The 22417-nt window shown below is 44.5% G+C and overlaps 1 protein-coding gene across 2 annotated transcripts in view; it reads right to left on the reverse strand.

Annotated features, from left to right (window-relative positions):
• LOC147032859 (thimet oligopeptidase-like) overlaps nucleotides 1-22417 on the reverse strand; it is a 74524-nt gene that overhangs the window by 43874 nt on the left and 8233 nt on the right. For both annotated transcript variants that reach the window (XM_085870798.1, XM_085870797.1), the window contains exons 4-7: nucleotides 12144-12246; nucleotides 10369-10532; nucleotides 9817-9952; nucleotides 3513-3715 (exon numbers count right to left, since the gene is read on the reverse strand). In XM_085870798.1, the coding sequence (XP_085726924.1) occupies nucleotides 3513-3715; nucleotides 9817-9952; nucleotides 10369-10532; nucleotides 12144-12246 (606 nt within the window). The remainder of the gene's footprint in view (nucleotides 1-3512; nucleotides 3716-9816; nucleotides 9953-10368; nucleotides 10533-12143; nucleotides 12247-22417) is intronic.

The raw sequence follows: 22417 nt of genomic DNA on the forward strand, positions 1-22417 counted from the left end.
TATATATATATATATATATATATATATATATATATATATATATATATATATATATATATATATACACACACACACACACACACACACACACACACATATACACACACACACACACACACACACACACATATACATATACATATACATACATAATTACATTGTTGCGGTCACGGGTACCGAAACACCAGCTTGTCACTCAGCGGATTAAGCCCCGGTTGTCCTCGGTAGAGCCGGACCTGGGACCACTGCTCGCAATTAACGTTGTGGTACGGTGGGTTGTTTTAGAACCACGAACGCCACCCAGTCAACCACGAGTTCCAGTGTCCACCGTCTAATTATTCCATTTAACTAAAGGTCACGTGGTTACCTGAGCGGGGAGCGCGCCCTCGGCAAAGCACCAATGTTATCTCGATTAGATTTTAATTAGGGCTGCCGAGTGTTTTAACTGTTGGTAAGTGCCGATGATTTTTGATCAAATCTGTGATAATTACCTCCCAGTCTATCAAGGTTCGGACAATGCTCGACCAATGGAAGGAAAGGACAAACACGGACAGGTTGGAAATCGACAAATAATTTATTAATAATAAAATAAATAAAATAAATTTTTTATTTCCTGAGGTAAATAAAGAACGAATTTCAAAGCAAAATCAATCAAAATGCCAGGAAAGAGACAGAGCAGATGCTTCTCAGGGGTGGACTTGCTTACAGATAAACACAGACAGGGGTACCCAGCAGATCATTCAGGGGAAGGGGTGGGGGAAGAATCATCTCGCTCACGAGAAAGTCGTCCGTGAAGCGAAAACGTCCTGGAATGCGTGCGTGCGTGTCACGTCGGTCGCCAGCACCCAGCTTTGCCGTGCACCCTCTCGCGGGGCAGCCTAGAATGCCCGTCGAAGTCTGGAAGGCACTGAGATCATCCGTCGCGGATTTCGACCCTGGTGTTGTTGGTGATCGACCCGTGCCTCACTTGTTGGCGGCGCTGCTCACACCAACACGTGCACCACACACTCACTTGCCCAAGCACTGGGAAGGACGAATTGTCTCGTTGTTGGCGCTGGTCAGACACCCACACGTGCACCACACGCTCGCTTGCCCAAGCACTGGGAAGGACGAATTTTGTCGTTGTTGGTGCTGGTCAGACACCCACACGCGCACCACACGCTCACTTGCCCAAGCACTGGGAAGGACGAATTGTCTCGTTGGTGCTGGTCAGACACCCACACGTGCACCACACGCTCACTTGCCCAAGCACTGGGAAGGACGAATTGTCTCGTTGTTGGTGCTGGTCAGACACCCACTTCTTGCTGGCTTCTCTCACCCTTTGCTTTTTCCTCTCTCCTTTCACTTTTTATATTTCCTCTTTCGCTTTTCTCTTCACACTTTTTCTCTCCTCTTTTCTCCTCAGAACATACCTCTCGCTCGTTTTTATATCTCAGGGCCGTCTCCGCAGGTCAGTCCCCCCCCCCTCACCTCGCCCCACTGGTGCATGGTTACCATGACCACCTGTGCGCTCTCAAAAAAGGCGGGCGTCAGAGCTCGCGAAAGAATGTTGATGAGGAAAAATGAGGGCAGGCTTCAGAGCTCATGAAAAAAATGTGTGTAAACGTCTGTCGTAAAAAAAAAGCTTCCCATAAGAGAGGGGATCGATCCTTTACCCTTCTCAACGCATCACATTTAAGATCCCATTAGACATGGGGTTAATCTGAACATGCATTTAAGGAAATAACTGTCTGAGGACCTGGATGTGTGGATACATTCATCAGACCAGATTCTGAAATCCGTAACAATATACAGTGAAACCTCGTTCAACCGCCAGCGCTGAGACACGGTCGTACGTGGCGGTTATGCGAGGGGGGTTGCTAGAAGGGATTCAGATATCCGATATCAATGTCACAGTCTGTCCGTGCCTCTACACAGGCATCCACGTGTGCCAGAATTGATCTATTGGGGGCGCGTTTCAACAGTCTTTCGAGTTTATTTTACCTTCTATTCCATCCTGTTTGGATTAAGGGATAAGAAATGGATAAAAAAATATATAATATATAAACTACATGTACGCCAGACACAGGCCTATTCACATGTACGTACTGTATTTGTTTCTGCAGACATGTTTAAAAAAAAAACAGAGCTCAAAGTCATGGGCTCATAGTTATTGTGCATATCATTTGCTCATGCCATGATAAGGAACTGAAGATCGTAAATTACAATCTGTACAAGTGTTTTGATTACCACTGAACACATTCGTCAAATTACTGGTGAAATGGAAAGGCCGACCAAAAATACAATAGAACTGTCCATATTGAACAATGATGACTAAGGTTATTTTTAGATGATTGCACAATATTTGTGATGTGGCGAAGTACAGGCGATCGCTGGCTGTTAGCGCTGGCGGATAAACGAGGGTGTTTTTCATTGTTATAAGTACTTATGTACTGGGAAAACGTTGGCGGATGGCGGTGGCAGATCGTAATTGAAAAATGCATTATGGAAAATGGGGAAACCCTGATTTCCATGCGGAAAGCGATGGCGGCGGTTAATCGAGATAACACTGTACATAACATGTAAATATATATTTGTTATTTATAACTTTGCACATTTTGCACTTTAAAATCGCTTTTAAATTTTTCTCTTCCAAGAAATGATAGCTACCCCGGCATCTAAGCTGCCATACGCAAGAAGAATCCATTCTGCTGAATTTGCATGTTTTGTCTGTACCCATCATTATGTTAAATATCTCCATCAGATCATCTCGCCTCCTTTCTCATGTAAAAAGTCCTGTCTCTTTATCGCTTCTCATAGCGTAGTCCAGCTGGACCCCGGATAAATCCAATTGTTCTACGCTCTTAATGGCAGCTCTGTCCTTCCTCAAATGGAAGGACAGCTGCCACAGAGATCGCCCCCCCCCCCTTCCACACTTTCAACTATACGTTTTATCTGTCCTGTTCTGTGCTCCAACTCTTCTGCGAGCCTCAGCCATGTATACAATACACATGTTGAAAATGCAAATTTCCAGCACATATACTGATTGTTCTCACGGTCTAACCCATGATGCCATGAAAATAACAGGCAATACTAGAAGGGCAATCAGTGGAGTGCATACCTCCGACAGGCTGATTAGTTTACATTTCATATTCCACTGATAGGCCTGATCTGGATTCGGACCTGAACTAAAATTTAATGAGCTTGTTGTCACCGAACAAACTCATCCACCCAGTTTTGCCAGAATCCAGCCAACTTCTTGAAATATCATGCTGTACATCATTTTAGACCCCCATCACTCAATGGTGAAGAATCACTTTTTGAAATTCTCAGATCTTCACCAAAATCTAATCATTTTGTCGTTGTCACATACCCAAACTCTCCACAAAATTTCTTCAGAATCCGTCCGCAACTTTTTGAGATATTTTGTTCACAGACAGACAGACAGGGGTGAAAACAACCTCCCTCCACCTTTGGTGGGAGAGGTAACGATATGGAAGGCACTGGAACAAAAGCTTATTGGAACATCTCACCTCCAGTGGAAAGTATTGCTGGAGAACATTGTGGTCCACAGCATAATGAGTTATCTCCACCTGATTGGCATAATAACGAAGATCCCAGGCATGCAGGACTCCATCAAAAGTTTGCCCAGTTTTTTTTAACTCTTCCCGCTTGAGGTGGAGCATCTCAGCCCGTTCAGCCTCACCAAGTGCCTGCAACTTTCCCGACAATCCGTCTGCAAACCAATCCGCAGAATAACAGCATGTAATAAATTTAATTTCATACCTGCTAATGCACATCTAATATTATGTTACGTGGAGGGGGGGGGGAGAGATCCATAGCTTGACTGTGGTAAGCGTAGTATGGTCTGTGTGTTTCGAGTAGGTTATATTGTCATGTAACAGGGATCTATGAGAGCAAGTTGTTACACGTGACACTGAGAAGGCAGCGTATGTAAATTATAGGCAGGGTAGGCAGATTAATTATGTATGCGTAAATACCTCTTGTGGGCAGGGCTCGGCATGGACTTCCCATCAGAGAGGCACACGTGTACATCTATGCCGATTATGATCTCTGGCCCGTGTGTGCCAGCCATGGTGGCGCAGTGAGCTGTAGAGCTGAGAAGAAAAGGTGTACTACTATTTTCATTAGGACCGCTCCCATGGGCAGGACCCAAGAGGGAAGCTCCACATGAGAGGACGATGGGAGAACAAGGAAAGGCTTGTGAGGGCAAGAGTCAGTGAGACCAGAGTGAGCGAGAGAGGAGAGAGGAGAGAGGAGAGAGGAGAGAGGAGAGAGGAGAGAGGAGAGAGGAGAGAAGACCTCCTGACCAACAGTGTGCACGAGCTTCGAACAGGAGACTAAAAAGAGTCGACGAGAGAGAACTGAGGATTGTGAGCACGTGAGGGCAGGAGATGAAGGAGTCCAAAGAGACTGAGGGTGCACACAAGAGTCGAGACTGGAGAGTCCACCAGGACTGGACCAAGAGGGGCTCATGTGCAAAGGACAAAAGGGGATCACATGGCCTTGTTGAAGGCCTGGCCTACCCATTGCTGGCTCTGCTCATGGCCAATTTTGACATTGTCTGGAAACCATTTCAACTGGCTCTCGTCGTGCACCTGGTCTTCAAAGCGGACACCGTTGTTGAACTGCACCCACACGAGTGCATCAGAAAGAAAAAGGAAGTCCCACTTGCATCATTGTTTGTTGTGAAAGTGTGATCTGTTGGCACCCAGTGGGTTAAGAATTGAGCTTTAATTTCTACGTAGTATATCAGAGTGCGTATCCCATTCCCCTTTTTGTGTCTCTTGATGTGCTTGGTTTGTTCCGTTATTATAGCGTCTTGTCGACCCTCTTCCCTGTGCTTTGCTTTATAAAAAATAAATCCTTTAAAAGGTAAAAAAGCGATTTTCAGCCATTTTGGCTCATTTGGGTGACCTTGGGGAAAGGTAAAAGTAAAGTAATATTGAATGCAGTGCCTTAAAAGACCGCTTGAACCATCTGTCAGGAAGTTAGGTCCCAGCACAAAGGAATTCTGTGTTAACGGATACTTCGACGCGACAACATAAAAGGAGCTCGGTCTTAGCATGCCTGAGTCAATTAGTCAATGTGGGTGCTTTTAATTTATTTCAAATTATACAACAGTATCTTGGTTTGGTGAAGAAAGGATGACAAAAAAAAGAAACACTTATTTCAGAACTACAACCATATGTTTTAACAGATCAAGTGCATGTTGAGATAATAGCTGAAAATAAATTAATTTCCATGTTCAAGTTAAAATGAAACATCCAATAAACAAATTAAGTTTAAAAGCAAGGTACTCTCTCCATAAAAGTTTAAGAAAAAACAAGAACATTTACAACCATGGCTACAACGTCGAAAAAGTAAGCACTAAAAATGGCCGACAAACTTTCGTTATGTAACATGGATAGGAAGACGTAACTGCATCAGTGATGGGATTGCAACTCATTTTACATTCTTGCTAGATTTAAAAGTCCTTATCTGCAGGTCTTCATGACGGTATGCTGCAAAGGTGAAATATTTACATAGCTCAATGATCATCGGTGAGAGCCATAAGTTTAAGTATGCAAAGTAAGCTGTATTAAAAAGGGGGGTCTTCAATGTACAGTGGTGGAGAAAACTTTGCACAGCCCTTCGGGCCCTGTCACACCTTGACGATTTAGCCAGCGTATGGCAACATATCAAAATGTATGTAAAACGCTGGCATACGCTGAACTATTGATGTTTTTTTTTCAGTTTTGGGCGTATTCATAACGAGTGGGACGTATGCATAACGTATTAGTAACGTACACAGAACGTTTCGATAACTTATAGATAACTTATACCAACGAATGCTGAGCATCACGTTTTTCTCGGTACTGTGACCTGGACTGAAAGAAACTGCGTACCTGTAAGAGTGCATCGCACATAGTGGCAATAGTCAACCTTCAACTCTGAAGCATCTATATATTAATACTGAAGCACCAATTTTGTGCTCCTCCTTGCGGTCGCGTCACGTTTTTCTCGGTACTGTGACCTGAGAGGTTTTGACACGGTGTTTGTACGTCAAAGTAGACACGTGCACAAATCAGGGGACTTCTTCACAAGGAGTAGTGTACACCAAAAATGTCGTGTACAAGGACGTTTTGTTGGTCTCATCAGGTAAGGCCATGGAGTACATCGACTGGGATCCGGTTCTTACGAGAGCTGCCACTGGTTGTCATATTGGGCTCATGGAACGGAATCCGTCTGTGACGGGGTTTCGGCTAGTCCATATTATTAGCCCATCCACCTGCGCAGTGGGAGGTGTGTGTGTGTGTGTGTGTGTGTGTGTGTGTGTGTGTGTGTGTGTGTGTGTGTGTGTGTGTGTGTGTGTGTGTGTGTGTGTGTGTGTGTGTATGTGTGCGCGCGTGTCCAGGGCAAAAACGTTTTCCCATAAAATTTTCAACAAAGCTTTATTATGAGAAAAGGAGAACACCAATTAATAAAACTTTCGAGATACTATTATCGTCTCAATAAAATAATACACAAGTTCATCCGTCCATGTTATTATCATGGATGGATCCATGTGTAACATTCCTTTACACACATTGGTTGAACAGCTGGCCTGACTCCAACATCAATTTTCCCCTGAAAAAAAAAGTCATACAGCCACCTTCTTGATGCGATGTGGAGCCAAAGACATCTTTGGAGCTGTCATATTCACACTCACCATGCCCTCCCCTTCAGTGTAGAACGACCAAAGAGACCGTTAAAAGGATCATCAAATATCAATAGTTTGGAACTGATGGGCGTCACGGGTCTTATGAAGGCCACAGTATTTGTCTCATGCTTCGGTAAGTGGAATTGGAATCCATCAGAAAGTATTCACACCCCTTGACTTTTTCACATTTTGTTGTGTTAGAGCCTGAATTTAAAATGGATTAAATTGAGATTTTGTTTTGTCACCGATCAACATAAAATACCCCATAATGAGGGGGGGGGGGAGAACGTTTTTTTCAAAATTTTTACAAATTATGAAAAAACAAAACGAAGAGAAGCTGAAATGTCTTGCATCAATAAGTATTCAACCCCTCCGAGTCAATACTTTGGGAGAAGAGCCTTTGGCAGCAATTACAGCTTTGAGTCTTCTGGGGTATGTCTGTATCAGCTTTGCACATCTGGATTTGGAGATTTTCTCCCATTCTTCCTTGCAGATTTTCTCAAGCTCCGTCAAGTTGGATGGGGAGTGTCAGTGAAGAGCAATCTTCCAGCGTTTCCCCAAAATCTCAATGGCATTCATGTCTGGGCTTTGGCTGGGCCACTCAAGGATTTTCTCATTCTTGTTCTGAAGCCTTTCCAGTGTTGCTTTGGTTGTATGCTTGGGGTCATTGTCCTGTTGGAGTGTAAATCTTTGCCGCAGTCTAAAGTCTTTTGCACTCTGAAGCAGGTTCTCCTCAAGGATTTGCCTGTGTTTTCCTCCATTCATTGTTCCATCTATCCTTACAAATGTCGCAGTCCCTGCTGCTGAAAAGCATCCCCATAACATGATGCTGCCACCACCATGTTTCACGGTCAGGATGGTATTAGATGTGCGATAAGCTGTGCTCAGTTTCCACAAGATGTGGCGCTTTGCATTCAGGCCAAAGAGTTCAATTTTCATCTCATCAGACCACAGAATTTTTTCCTCATGCTCTCAGTCTTTCACGTGCCCTTTTGCAAACTCCAGGCGTGCTGTCTGTCCTGTGCTTTTTCTCAGGAGCAGCTTCCACCTGGCCACTCTCCCAAAAAGCCTAAATTTGTAAAGTGCTGCAGAAATTGTTGCCCTTCCGGTGCTCCCATCTCAGCCAAGGAACTCTGCAGTTCTGTCAGAGTAGTCATTGGGTTGTCACCTCCCTGACCAAGGTCCGTCTTGCCCAGTTGCTGGGCTTGGTCAGACGACCAGCTCGAGGAAGAGTCTGGCTGGTTCCATGTTCTTTCCATTTCCTAATGAACGAGCTCACTGTGCTCTTGGAAACTTTAAACACTCTGGAAATTGTTTTATACCCTTCAACAGATCGATGTCTCCTCAGAATTATATGGACAGTTCCTTGGACTACATGGGAGAGTTTCTGCTCTGACATACACTGTCAACTGTGGGACCTTATGTAGAAAGGTGTGTTTCTTTCTAAAACATGTCCAATCGATTGAATTGGCCACAGGTGGACCCCAATCAAGTTGTAAAGATATCTACAAGGATGATCAAAGGAAATTGGATGCACCTCAGCTCCAATTTGGATTATGGAGGGTCATAGCAAAGGGGTTGAATACTTATTGATGCAAGACATTTTTCCACCATTTACTTTTCATGAATTTGTAAAAAATTCCAAAAAAACGCTTTCACTTTATCATTTTTGGGCGTTTTGTGTTGCTCAGTGACAAAAAAAAAACATAAGCATGATGCGGTATTATATATGCACATCGGCAGTCAGCATGTTTTTGCTTCAAAAATTGGAGGTTTTGTATTTTTTATTTTTAATCTTTGAGAGTGATTGAGGCAATGATCTGTTTCCTACAATTTTCTCTTAAATAACAACCAGGGACCAGAAAGCCGATGCCATTATGAAGGTCTTTGTCCGAGCAGTTCCGGAAATCTCACGAGATTATGAAAGAAAACATCCGTCATTATTTCCTTTTAAATATGTGTATTAAGCAAGTTGCCGATTTACATCGTGGATGCATTTGTGATATACATGATATCTTTTGACACTGTTCAATCACAATCCCACAACACAAGTAAAATGTCAAAATATATTGTGATGCTAAACCATAACAGGATTGTGGTGTCGAATTGTGGCATCGTATTGTAATGTCATTCCTCCCGAGTTTGGTTGTATTTTTGAGATTTCATCCCTCTATGTTTTTATATTTTTCTTAAAATGTTTTTCGTTCTGTTTGTGTTGATTTTTGTTCATAAGAAAATTGGGAAGGAATATCCATCCATTGAGACCAAACTCTGTGCAGAGTGTTGGTGCTGCCGAAGCAGTCTCCTTGCCTATTGGACACAATTCTGGATGGGTTGCCACTCTGACACAGAATACCAGCAAGTGGGGGGGGGGGATGGTTAGGTCGGGGTTAGGTCTTGAAGGTCTTGAAGGTCTTGGTTTCCATGGTGTCAATCCGAGCAAGGTATTTTTTAAAAAATAAAATAAATTGTGTTTTTCAGTTTTATTGTGGGATGACTTGCTCATATCACCTACGTCAGATGTCAGAAAGGTAGGCAAGAACCGATTCAATTTTGACTTTAAAAGCTATCAGCAATGTTTATGAAGTTATTCATTGGTGTACGAGTCAGTCAAGTATGGTGAGGTTTGGAGTGATGCAATTAAATGAACTCGAAGTACGAGCCTGGCTGCCATAATTCTGGAAGAATAAGTATGTCGTCTCATGAAACAAAAATAAAACTTTTCAGCCAATAAGTACCAAAACACATGCTGCATGAGAAGAATGACTGGTCAAAGAAATTAATGCAAGACCCACTGTGAAATTATAATGGTTTGGGGCTGTTTTAGCAGTAAAGGCAATACACAACTGACTATGCATTAGTATCACCTACAGCAAAGACAGATCACACAAAATACCAAAAACTCAGGTGTACCAAGTTTTGTCCTCATTAAAACCTAATTTAAATAATAACATCACAAAATGTAATGTTGTGCTTCATTGTTTGAACACGAATAAACTTTTTTAATGGATTTTTCGAATATTACAGCCTATTTATTAACATTACGTGAACTCGATTATCACTTTCTTCCAATATACAACCATGAATTTTGCAAGAGTGAAAAAAAAAATTGTAACCTCTTGAGGATAACTCACCAAGGAAATTTGCCACTGTGCTGGTTTTTTTGGCCATAGTCATGTCCAAAATAAAGTCGGCATGCGAGTCGAAGCCCAAGATAGCAGCTTGTCGAGCGCGCAGTGAGATGAGCTTCTCCAGCAATCGAGAGTTCTCCTTTGATGTGAACAATACAGATTTTGAGTGGCAAATCAAATATATTTCAACCAATGCAAAGCCAAAGTAAATGTCCTACCATGTTTGATCTTGTACCAAAGTGTGATTACATATTGAATCAATTTGATGGGAAAAAAAAATAATGCCGTCATTCATGATTTCTGTTTTAAGCATACGAGGCATTCTGCTTCACTATACTTCCTGGTATCTATATTACAAGTCATAAACATTACACATTACCCTTTTAAGCTGGTCTTTTCTTGATAACACCTGAAGGAAGAACAATGTGTCCAAAACTGATGCTACAGATGTGAAGTCTCCATTCTGCTTACAGGTTGCTGTTTTTGGAGAGATTGCTCCCTTATCACTAGTCCTCTAATATCACCATTATTATCCAGGATAAAGCAGAAAGCCACCTCTTTGCAACGAGAGTTGAAGGCGAACTCCATCTTGCGCCTCGTTTCCTCTACGGAGCATTTCTTCATCAATGGAAAGTAGTGTGGGTACATCAAAGTCACCTTGTACCTATCACCATCTTCTACTCTCTCTAGTGAGTCAATGAAGTCTTTGGGAAGACCCTCTGTAGGGAATGCATATTGAAAGAGAAAACTAAATGCCACAAAACTTTTTCAAATAAATTAAAAGATTGACAATACAACATTCCAAAAGGGGAATTTTCATATAGTGGGACAGTAGAACATTCGCAATGAGAAAAACCTGGTTGATAAAAATGTATCAAACCCAGCCAGCTGCTCGTTGTCTCTCAACATGATGCTGTGACTCCACATTTACATTGCACCTCTCAGATGAAATACATATTAGCTACCGTGGACTGCCGGGTGAACTCAAGGTCAAATCCTCCATCCGCATGATCACCAATTTAACAACTGACTGTCAAAAGAGACCATATGCCATCTGCCAGGAAAGTGGAAAACATCTCGACTTCATTTTTCGGCATACAGAAAGCTCGAACTAGGATCTGTCGCTGTGATCGGTTCCCCATTTGTCAGCATATGGTGGGATGAGCAAAGCCCAGGAAACCGTATCACCATTTGAAACCCCACCACCAGATTGATGGCGCAAATCTCCATCAGCCATACTTTTTAACCACGCCAAAGTTACAATATTCCAACGTTGAATGGGGAGTGGGGGGTGGGGGTGGGGGTTTGAGGGGTTGGAGGGGTTGCTGGAGTTTGACATGATGCAAAACACATCAGCCATCTCTCCCCCATCTCCCCCCTCTCTCTCTCTTCTCTCAGGACCATCGAGCAAACCCTCCCATTTACTTTGTTAGCAACCCTCTTGAAGAAGTACAGTCACTCAAACTCTTGGGTCTCACCATCAGCTTGATCTTTCCTGGACAAACCACATTTCACAGTTGGCTTCCAAAGCCAGCTGCTGACAACGCATCCTCAGTCATGCAAGGTCCTTCCTTGGCACAACTGAACTCTTATCCACCCACAAGGTCTTCCTCCAAAGCTTGATAGAATCGTGCTCTCCTCTGGACTGGCTCACTTGCCTCACACCTTGCACAGCATGACATCATGGAAACCAAGATCATTGGAATTTCCCACAATTAAGCTGGGTCCATGGGATGATCACTTTGTCATCGCAGGTCGATGGTCTCTCTGTCTTCTACTGCCTCCTTTCTGGTCTTGCACCCTCTGCCTTCTTCGTGCTTTGTCCCCAACAGGTATCTGCAGGATGCGTGTAAATTGAAACCCCCATTCTGGTAAGTCGCAAAATCCAGAATCACTTCTCACTTCCACTCCTTCATTCCTCTTTCTTCCAACTCGTGGAACAAACTTCCACATTCTCTTCAATCTCATTCTTCCCACAGGTGTTCAAGACAGCTGTTCACCACCATCTCAGATCATCCTCCATCCAAAATCATGATGCTTTTTTTTTTACCCCTGTTAAATCACCACCCCTCCTCCCCCCAGCCTCCCAAATTTATAGTTTTCCCTTCGTGAGAGTTTGCTTCTGTATTCATCTTGTCCACCCTTTGGGTCTTCCCCAATGCCTCATTCTTACCCACATCCCTTGTTTGTCTGTCTCCCTCTATTTTGTCCATCGACCCTGCTGTTGGTATTTTACCCCTATCTTTCTGTTTCTTTTGTTCTGTTGCTTTCTGATCCATTCTGTGTTGGACTTTGTAGACAAAAAAATATATAACATAGTAGAATCTTACCCAGCTCTGCACAAGTAAACAGAAAATAGGTGGTGTCTTCATTGAGGTTCTTGGTGAAGTCAATGGAGAGTTCAGAAATTTGCTTCTTGATGGCTTTGATGTCCTGTGAAGAAATATTATGCACAGAAAGATGGCAATACTGATGGAAGAGCCAGGAGAATGGGAAGTGGTGCAGTAGAAAGGATAATGTAACTGAAAAACAATAATCATATACTTTGGGAAGACATCCAAATATAATGTATGCAAAAGGAAAACAGGAGTGAGGTGGGTCAACCATGGAACGTTTCCTTGAGCAAAGGAAGGGAAAAGGAGAGGAGATTAAAGAAAAGCAATTTATGTTTCGGCCTCATGGAGGGAAGTCAAGGTTAAAAGTACACCATTTTTGAAATGACAGATTTAGATGACCCCAAATGAATAAGCTCATTTTGTTTGTTCGTCATAAAAATTAGAGGTCGACCAAGCATGGTTTTACAAGGGCTGATGCCGGGGTTTGGGGGGGGGGGAGAGGTGATGACTGATATATGCGTCCGATTAAACAATATAATAATAATAATTTTTTTTTAAGTGAAAATTACATAAAATTGTTGAACTTAAATTAACAAATTTATTTTACACAATATTAGCTTGCTTGCTCATACACAACATCAAAGTACAATGTAGGCAAACTGCAAACATTATTTTAATTATCAACAGGATGATAATGTCGAACGAAGCTTATACAGGCAACCAGCCACAAATCCAGGATCCTAAATTCTGGTTTTACATGAAAACTGCCAATTTTTCAAGCTGAAACTATAATTTTAGATTTTGATGAAAAAAACAAAGTTAAAAATAAATTAATAAAATTTCACTTCTCGCCTTCCATCAGGTCAGGTCAGGTTTGGGAGCATGTGCCAGAGCAGTGCGTCGCTGCGTCCACTTTCCGCCGGGACTCCAGGGGCCTCCGTCTGGCCATCCCCCAAGCAGATGCCTGGCCCATCCCCATCTCCTTGAGATGATGGTCAACCTGCTGCAACCACGAGGCACGTGGTCGGCCCATTAGCCTCCTCCACTCACAAGACTCCCTCGCTGAGAGAATCTGGTGAGCAGGATCAGCATTTGGAAAACAAGCCACATGCCCATACAGCCGCAGCCGACGCTCACGGACTATGCAGGTAAAAAACTCATTTGAGTCTCTCTCAGCAACCGCTCGTTGGACAAAAAATCCAACCAGCGATAGCCAAGGATTCTCCAAAGAGACCTGGTACCAAAGGAATTAAGTCTCTGTCTCAGATCTCTGGTAAGAGTCCAAGTCTCACATCCGTAGAACAAGACTGGAAGCACCAAGGACCTGAAGACTCGGACTTTCGTCCTCCTGCACAGGTACCAACAGCGCCAAACCCCATTATCCGGTGAATCCACGACTCCCCAGGCCTGACCCAGAGGTCTGTTGACCTCTGGCTTACAGCCAGCAGAGACATGACTATCACTGCCAAGGTAAGTGAATCTCTCCGTGACCTCAACATCCTCACCACAAACAGTTACAGACAAGATAGCAGCATCCAAGATGTCATTGAAGGCCTGGATTTTCGTTTTGACCCAGGAAACCCATAATCACAGCAGCTCAGACTCCTCATTCAGCACCTCAAGGGCCCCCAAAAGGACATCTGGAGTCTCCGCAAAGATGACTGCATGATCTGCGAAATCAAGATCTTCACATTCCCAAACAATGCACCGCAACTTGATCTCTCAGACATCCTATCCAGAATCCAGTCCACAGAAGTGCTGAAAAGTGTGGGGGCCAGTACACACCCCTGACAAACTCCAGTAACAACTGGAATCAGTCAGAGATGGTACCACCACACTTCACAGCACTCTCAGTACCAGAGTAGAGTTCAGACATCAGATCGATCAGTTTTGGTGGCACCCCATGAAGACCAAGAATCCTCCAGAGGGCATCCCGATTCAATGAATCAAACAGTTGACAGAGATCAACATAGGCTGCAAGCAGCCCCTGCCAAAACTCTCATCTGCGTTCGGTGAGAACCTGAAGAGCAAGGATACGGTCAATCGTTGACCTCTTTGGTGTAAAGCCTGACTGCTCTGGACGCTGGTGCTCAATCAGATGATGGCGAACCCCATCAACAATTATCCGAGCAAAGACCTTGCCCGGCACTGAGAGCAGCGTCACCCCTCGGTAGTTGTTGCAGTCTTGGTGATCACCCTTCCCTTTCCAGAGCAGGACAAGAAGGCCTCTTTACCAGTCAATTGGGATGATGCCTGTGCTCCAGGCAGAGTACAGACCTGCATGCAACGACACGAGTACAGCACTTCCACAGGCCTTGAGAAGTTCAACATGGATGTCACAGATCCCCAGAGCTTACCCAATTTCAACCGGTTCACCGCAGCCTGTGTTTCCACAAACGAAGGTGGACCACAGTTGATTGGAGGGTCAGCAACAGGGATTGCGACACCACTGATGTCCAACTCGACAGCTGGTGGATGAGCCTGGTACAACCGCTTAAAGTAACCGGCCCAGCGGGCCTTCACTTCAGACTCCTCTGTCAAGAGCCCTCCACCCTCTGCTCCAACTGCAGTACACTGAGGGATGGGCTTGGATGAATGCAATGCGCAAATTCCCCTGTAAGTGGGACGAGAATCACTTGACCACAGGTGATGCTCTACCCCCTCACAGATTCCTCGCACATAGGCCTCCTTTCAACCCTTAGTGCAATGGTTCTCAACCTGGGGGTCGTGACACCCTGGGGGTTGCGAGATTGTTTTCGGGGGTCACGGGAAGGTTGTCAAAACAAATAAATATCAAATAAAGAAATTCATAAATTTTTTTGAAAATGATTTTTCAATTAAATCTCCCATACCAATGTTATAATGTAGTCATTATGAAACAGATTTGAGCAGCAAGTGAAATTAGTGTGAGTGAGTGGAGTGAGTGAGTGGAGTGGAGTGAGTGGAGTGAGTGAGTGGAGTGAGTGGAGTGGAGTGAGTGAGTGAGTGAGTGAGTGAGTGAGTGGAGTGAGTGGAGTGAGTGTGAGTGGAGTGAGTGTGAGTGGAGTGAGTGAGTGGAGTGAGTGAGTGGAGTGAGTGAGTGGAGTGGAGTGAGTGAGTGGAGTGAGTGAGTGGAGTGAGTGGAGTGAGTGGAGTGAGTGAGTGAGTGGAGTGAGTGAGTGAGTGAGTGAGTGAGTGAGTGAGTGGAGTGAGTGAGTGGAGTGAGTGAGTGGAGTGAGTGAGTGGAGTGAGTGAGTGGAGTGAGTGAGTGAGTGGAGTGAGTGGAGTGAGTGGAGTGAGTGAGTGAGTGGAGTGAGTGAGTGGAGTGAGTGAGTGGAGTGAGTGGAGTGAGTGGAGTGAGTGAGTGAGTGAGTGAGTGAGTGAGTGAGTGAGTGAGTGAGTGAGTGAGTGAGTGAGTGAGTGGTGAGTGAGTGAGTGAGTGGGTGAGTGAGTGAGTGAGTGGGTGAGTGAGTGGGTGAGTGAGTGAGTGAGTGAGTGGGTGAGTGAGTGAGTGAGTGGGTGAGTGAGTGAGTGGGTGAGTGAGTGAGTGAGTGGGTGAGTGAGTGAGTGAGTGAGTGAGTGAGTGAGTGAGTGAGTGAGTGAGTGAGTGAGTGAGTGAGTGGGTGAGTGAGTGAGAGAGAGAGAGAGAGAGAGAGAGAGAGAGAGAGAGACAGAGAGAGAGAGAGAGAGAGACAGAGAGAGAGAGAGAGAGAGAGAGAGAGAGAGAAGCAGTGGCGGGTGCTGAAAGTCAATGTTAGCGCTAACTAACTACTGCAAGGTGGCTGAATATGGATCGGTGGCTTGTCAAAAAACGTCTGCCAGCTCAAGATGCGGACCAAGACAACAGATGTGAAGGTGGGCCAACTGTTACAAGTTCAACCAAAAAACGTAAGGTGCCGGCGGCAGATTTGGCCTCCAACAAGCGTCTGAAATATCAGACTGACTTTCTGCAGTACGGATTCACATGCCTAGCCAAAAATGAAGTGGAATATCCACAGTGTGTTCTGTGTTCAGAAGTGCTTGCTCACGAAAGCTTGAAACCAGTGAAATTGAAGAGACATTTACAAACCAAACACCCATCCTACATTGACAAACCATTAGATTTTTTTTGTCGTAATGAGGGAGAACTACAAAGCCAAAAGACGACTGTACGTGAGCACTCTACAATCCCTGTCAAAGCCCTGTTGGCTTCATATGAAGTGGCATACCTGGTTGGTCAATCCAAAAAGCCCCATAATATTGCAGAGAGCCTGATCCGCCCAGAAGTGATTGCAATGACCAGAGCTATGCATGCTGAAAAAATAGCTAGCACACTTGAGACTGTTCCACTGTCTAATGACACAATGGCGAGGCGCATTGGTGAAATGGCCAACGACATTAAAGAGCAGCTCATTGACCGAGTGAAGAAAAGTGGAAGATTTTCCCTCCAAATTGAAGAAACAACGGATGTTTCCAGTGATGCACAGTTACTAGTTTTTGCAAGATACAGCTACGAGGGGAAAATGTACGAGGATATGTTGTTTTGCTCGATACTTGAAGGAACTTGCACTGGTCGTGACATTTTAAACAAACTGGACAGTAAAATGCGCGAGGAAGGGCTAAGTTGGGAAAATTGCATCTCTGTGTGTACAGATGGAGCTGGTGCCATGCAGGGGACAAGAAGGGGACTGAAAGCTAAAGTTTTAGAAGTGATGCCGCATGTCAAATTCACTCATTGCATTATTCACAGAGAGGCCCTCGCCATCAAGAACCTCGAGCCACAACTCCGCAATGTTCTCCAAACAGCCATTAAAGTGGTGAACTTCATCAAATCCCATCCGGGGAATACCAGACTGTTTGCCACACACTGCCAGGAAATGGGATCGGAACACGAATCTCTACTATTTCACACAGAGGTCAGATGACTATCATGGGGGAAAGTTTTAACCAGACCGTTTGAACTGTGTGAGGAGGTTCGCATTTTCCTCTCGGATTGCGGCTCCCCCCTCGCTGACCACCTGACCGACCCCACATGGGTGACTGGCCTTGCATATCTGGCAGGCATATTTGATAAACTGAACAGTCTAAACTTGTCTCTCCAAGGCCCAAACACCAATGTCCTCACGCTTTCTGACAAGGTTACAGCGTTTACTAAGAAGCTTGAGCGGTGGGCAGCGCGAGTCGAAGAAGGCAGTGTGGAAATGTTCCCTGAGCTCGAGGACTTCATGGACAAATTTGACATAAGCATCCAAACAATAAAAAGGACTTATTGCTACTCACCTCAGAAGCCTGCTTGGCCACTTCAATAGGTACTTCCCAAAAGACGACACCCCAGAGAGAAACGACTGGATACGCCAGCCTTTCATCACCTCATCTGCCCGAAATCTGTCATCGGAGCTTGAGGATGTGCTCTTGGACCTCTCCTCTGACCGCACATTAAACTCCGCTTTTGCCTCATCCACACTGGAGGAATTCTGGCTGTCAGTGGCCGCAGAATACCCAGGACTATCAAAGGCTGCAATTGATATACTTATTCCATTTGGATCTACATACCTTTGTGAGAAGACCTTTTCCTCACTGACATTTATCAAGAACAAATACAGATCACGGCTCATTAGAGTTGAGGATGATCTTCGTGTTGCAGTCTCCAGCTGAAAACCAAGAATACAGCTGCTTTGGTCAAAGAAACAGGCCCAGCCATCCCACTAACATGAGTAAGTGAATACTATCTGACAATACAAGCCTGTGCCTTTACAGATGTAACTGTTAAAAAAAGAATTATTGTGTGTTATTGTGTTCAATTATTGAGTCACTATTATCTGAATTATTGTGTTCAATTATCGTGAGTCAGTATTATCTGAATTATTGCGTTCAATTATTCTGAGTCAGCATTATATGAATTATTGTGTTCAATCTGGAAAAAAATGAAACTGAAAACCCATTGAGAATCGTTGTTATAAAGGGGAAAATGCAAAATGAGATGAATGATAATAATAGGCTACAAGCCTACAACAGGCATAACTGTTATAAGAACTGTGAATGAACTGAGAATAATAAGCCTGTAGGGACACTGAAAAGTATTTGCACTGTGCTTAAAGCTGTTTTGCAGGCCCAGCTACATGAGAATGAATGATAATAGCCTATTGCCATCAGCATGTAAAGCAGTCCTGTTGCCTCCTTCACAATGAATTGTGCTGTCGGATCTTGAATAAAATTTAAAACTGTACTTAAAGTCAAATTGATTTCGTTTTTGTTTTGTTGTTTTGTGTTTTGTATATTTTTGGTCAGTAATGCAAGGTTTGTGTACATCTGGAAGCTGTCATGTGTGATAGTAACCTCTGTCTGCAGCAGAGGGTCGCTCAATCTTCCAATCTGTGTCCCGTGCATAAATAGGCTACATACCGCTCTTCGCATTTACAGAAGCCTTTTTCATGAATGTGGCTGGCTGTTTTTACTGTGTTATACATCAGAGTGTAAATATTTAATTTGTGATGTCAGTTTAGTTTAGTTTAGTTCTGTTTAGTTTTAACAGCAGGCAGTACCTAGGCATTGACCAATGTGCTCCAGGCACTCTGGATTTTTTTATGCGCTCCGTGACGTCACTGCAGTGTGTTTCAAGTGTGATTCGGGACGGGGGTCACGAACCCCAACTTAAATTTGGCAGGGGGGGGCACGGCTCCAAAAGGTTGAGAAGCACTGCCTTAGTGCACATACAGTTTTACTCCTCAGCTCCCTGAACAGCTCAACTCTGCCATTCAGCCTGGCCCTGCGACTCTGGACAATGGTATCCAGTGTCGCTTGAGAAACAAAATTCTTCTTTGCCCTGCGGTGAACTCCAAGACATCTACCGGCAACCTCAAGGAGGGTGGTCTTGAAGGCACTCCACAACTCTTCAGGATCCCCCAAAGCACCCAGACACCCCAAATCTCTACTCAGCCTGATCGCAAACTCCTCAGCTACCCTTTCATCCTTGAGCTTGCCAACATCCAGCTGAGGCTGGGATGGTACCATTCTCCTGGATTTAAGGTGCAACTTAAGAGTTGCTACAACAAGCCGGTGGTCAATATTGAGGAACTGAGCACTCCGGTGGACCCTGCAGTTCTGGATCATCCTCCAGTGACCAATGACGATACAGTCAATCTCCTTTGCCACACCACCAGCGTTGGATTACCAAGTCCAGCGATGAGCCTGTGGGCGCTGAAACCATGAACCAGCCAGTCGAAGTCCATGACTTCTTGCAAAGTCAACGAACTTAGTGATATTCTGGTTCACAATTCCATACCCATGAGTACAAACACACACCTCATAACCATCCCTATCAGTTCCAGTCGATGGATTCAAATCCCCCAAGACTAGAAATGTATCTCGCCTGGGGCACTGATCAACCCCAGACTTGAGCATGGCATACAATGCGTCTTTCACGGTGAGATCACTCGCCTCAGTCGGAGCACATACAGAGACCAAGGAAATGACACCCAAGGAGTGACGAATCCTTAGTCCCATAATACGCTCGTAGACCGGTGTTACCTCAATTATCATTGGAGTCAGCTTGTTAGACACAGCTACAGCAACTCCTTGGGCATGGTAACCATCAGAGCGACCAGACCAATAGTGGGTGTCACCACCCACCATGATCTCGCCACTATCCGGTCTCCGAACCTCAGAGAGTGCTGCAATACCAATGTCCAAACGCTTGAGCTCAGATGATAACAGAGACAGGTGATCATCCTCTCTTTGGGATAGGACATTCCAGGCACCCACCCGAAGGGACCACCTCAGGTTCACTCAAGGAGACCACCGTCTGGTGGACGACACCTCAGCAGCTTCCCCACACACTCTCCCGGGAATGTAACCCCATGGTTTCCCTCCTATCATCAAAGATTGGGGGCCCCGGAGGCTTTGCCCCAATCCTGTCATCCGGTGAGCTGCCCTGCGAAGGGAAGCTGCACAGGAGGTACTCTCACGGAGTGGGTTTTCAGATTTCTCAATGCTTCTGGAATGTTTTGCGGAATGAAGGGTTTTACGGTGGCCGGAGTGCAAATCCTGCCACCAACCTCCTAATAAGAAGTAACCCAAATGCAGGAGGACATCTGTAGACACAGTTGGGCACTCAATATGGATGGCCGTTGGCTCACAAGGAGCTCCTCCGCCCTTTGACAGGTTTTGTTCTTCATCCTGGTGGGTGTCCATATCATACACCCTCCTCACCAGAAAACCTGGTGGGGGAGACGGTTTAGTCGCCGACAACGCAACCATGGAACAGGTTAGTACAGGTTTACATGATACCTGTAGCAAGTCACAGATCCGATCTGGCCTGACCTGACCTGACTGCCTTCCACATCATTCTACTAGTCCGAGCCGTCATGTTAGGGTGGTGCAGGGTGGGTTTCCCACCATTTGTTTCATGACTCCGATTGAGCGTCACATTTCGTAATTCCTCGTTTAATGCGGTGGTTGCATTCTGTGAATTTACCATGTTAGCTTAAAACGTGTAAAAAGAAAGAAATTTTCCCATAAGAAACAATGTAATCAGTGGAGGTTGTGTCAGGTCGCAGGTGAACACTGGATGGGGAAAAAAAGAAAGATAGCGAGAGCGATACATAGATAGATAGATAGATAGAGATAGGACAAAGACAGAGAGACAAAGACAGAGACACAGACACAAATAAAATAAAATGAAACTTCACTTCACCAACCTATGTTAAATGGTGTTGTTTGATGTGATGGAAGTGGGGAGGGGGGGGGTGATGGTGTGGAGTTATCAAGAGGAGGAAGGTGCAGGGTCATCAACATCTGACTTGCAGTTCATGATGTTACAGTTAATGTGACTCACTTTCTTTGTAATGCCGAAACACTGAGCGCTTGCTTTGATTTTATCAGCATTTGCACGAGTCATTTGTGAGGTGGATTCCGTCAGTCGAACCGCTCCATAAATGTTCACTACTCCTTTCACCTTCTTTTAAATTGCTTTCCTTTGTTTCTTAGGCAAAGAAGCACTCGTTGATCCCTTACCAGTCATGGTGTCAAAGGGTGCACAAGATATTACGGGCCAAGTTTAGTGGAGGTTACAACTTTGGATGTGCGCACACACTCCCCAGCATCCCACAGCCCATCTCTGACTGGTTCGGTCAGTGCGGAGTGATGTCAGGACGGGTTTCAGATGTTTACATCAAAGGACATGGAGTCTGTATTAACTCAAATAAGCCCAGTTACATATCCATCTGCATTTGGGTCTGAAGTGACAATGGATATACAAATACAGATTAAAATGTTCCTGTGGGAACCAGGGTGCAGGGCACAGCGTGCTACATGGTGTGTGAGGCATGAACCCGGCACAAATGGCAGATTCATTTGCGGGGCCTCCAAGAGACGTCGCGTGTGTGAATTGTCGCAAGGTGGCGTGTAAGTGTGCGATAGGCCCATGGTGTGAGCGTGAAACGTCACAAGACGGCCCATGTGTGCAAGTGGTTTGAGAAAGTCTCACTGTGTGAGTGGGCATGTGAAAGCTTGCAAGGCAACAAAGTAATGATGTAAATGTGTGACATCTGTGGAGGTTTCTATCACAATCAATGTGCATGGCGAGCACGGCTTGGTTTGCCATGGTGAATTAAATAAATTGAGATCTGAAAGCTCGGAATAAAATTATTACTTTTTCCTCTTTCGCATATCCAACACTGCCAGCACGCTCTCACCAACGTTCTGCAGAAGCCACCTGACCTGAAGAGTGGCTGCAGATTCCAAATTGACACAAGGATGAGCTCCAGCTGTCTCACGTCACAAGAAGGAAAGTTTTTTTTGTTTGTTTGTTTTTTAATTTAAATATCTGCCATATCAGGGCAATCATTGGCCGATGCCAATATCCTGAAAATGCCAGACATCAGCCAATATATCGGTCTGCAACTCATAGAAATAGCATGTAAATACTTTCCATATGCTCTGATGGACATGTCTCATTTACAGCACATCTGTTGATGAAGCCTTCAAATAGTTAATGTCATGGCTACGAATTAAAAAATAAACAAAAGTGAGAATTGCTTTGTAATACATCTTCCCTGCCAGTCCAAATGAATGTTCAGATTAAAAAAACCAAGTCTGGAGACGGCGATGGTTCACAAGCAATGTACACGGTTTGCCTTTTATATGCTTTGACCTTCGAGGGGACGCCACGGGCAAACTGGCGGGAATCGGGAAAAACGTAAATGATGAAAGTTGTAGTACTCGAAGAGCACTACTTGCATACCAACTTTTATTCGAAACAGTTGAAAACCCTCGGAGCTCGATGCCCAATTTATTGATTTTTTTTTGACATT

The sequence above is a fragment of the Eptatretus burgeri genome, chromosome 2 (assembly GCF_056783735.1).
Source record: "Eptatretus burgeri isolate ZD-2024b chromosome 2, Ebu_testis_v1, whole genome shotgun sequence".
NCBI lineage: Eukaryota > Metazoa > Chordata > Myxini > Myxiniformes > Myxinidae > Eptatretus > Eptatretus burgeri.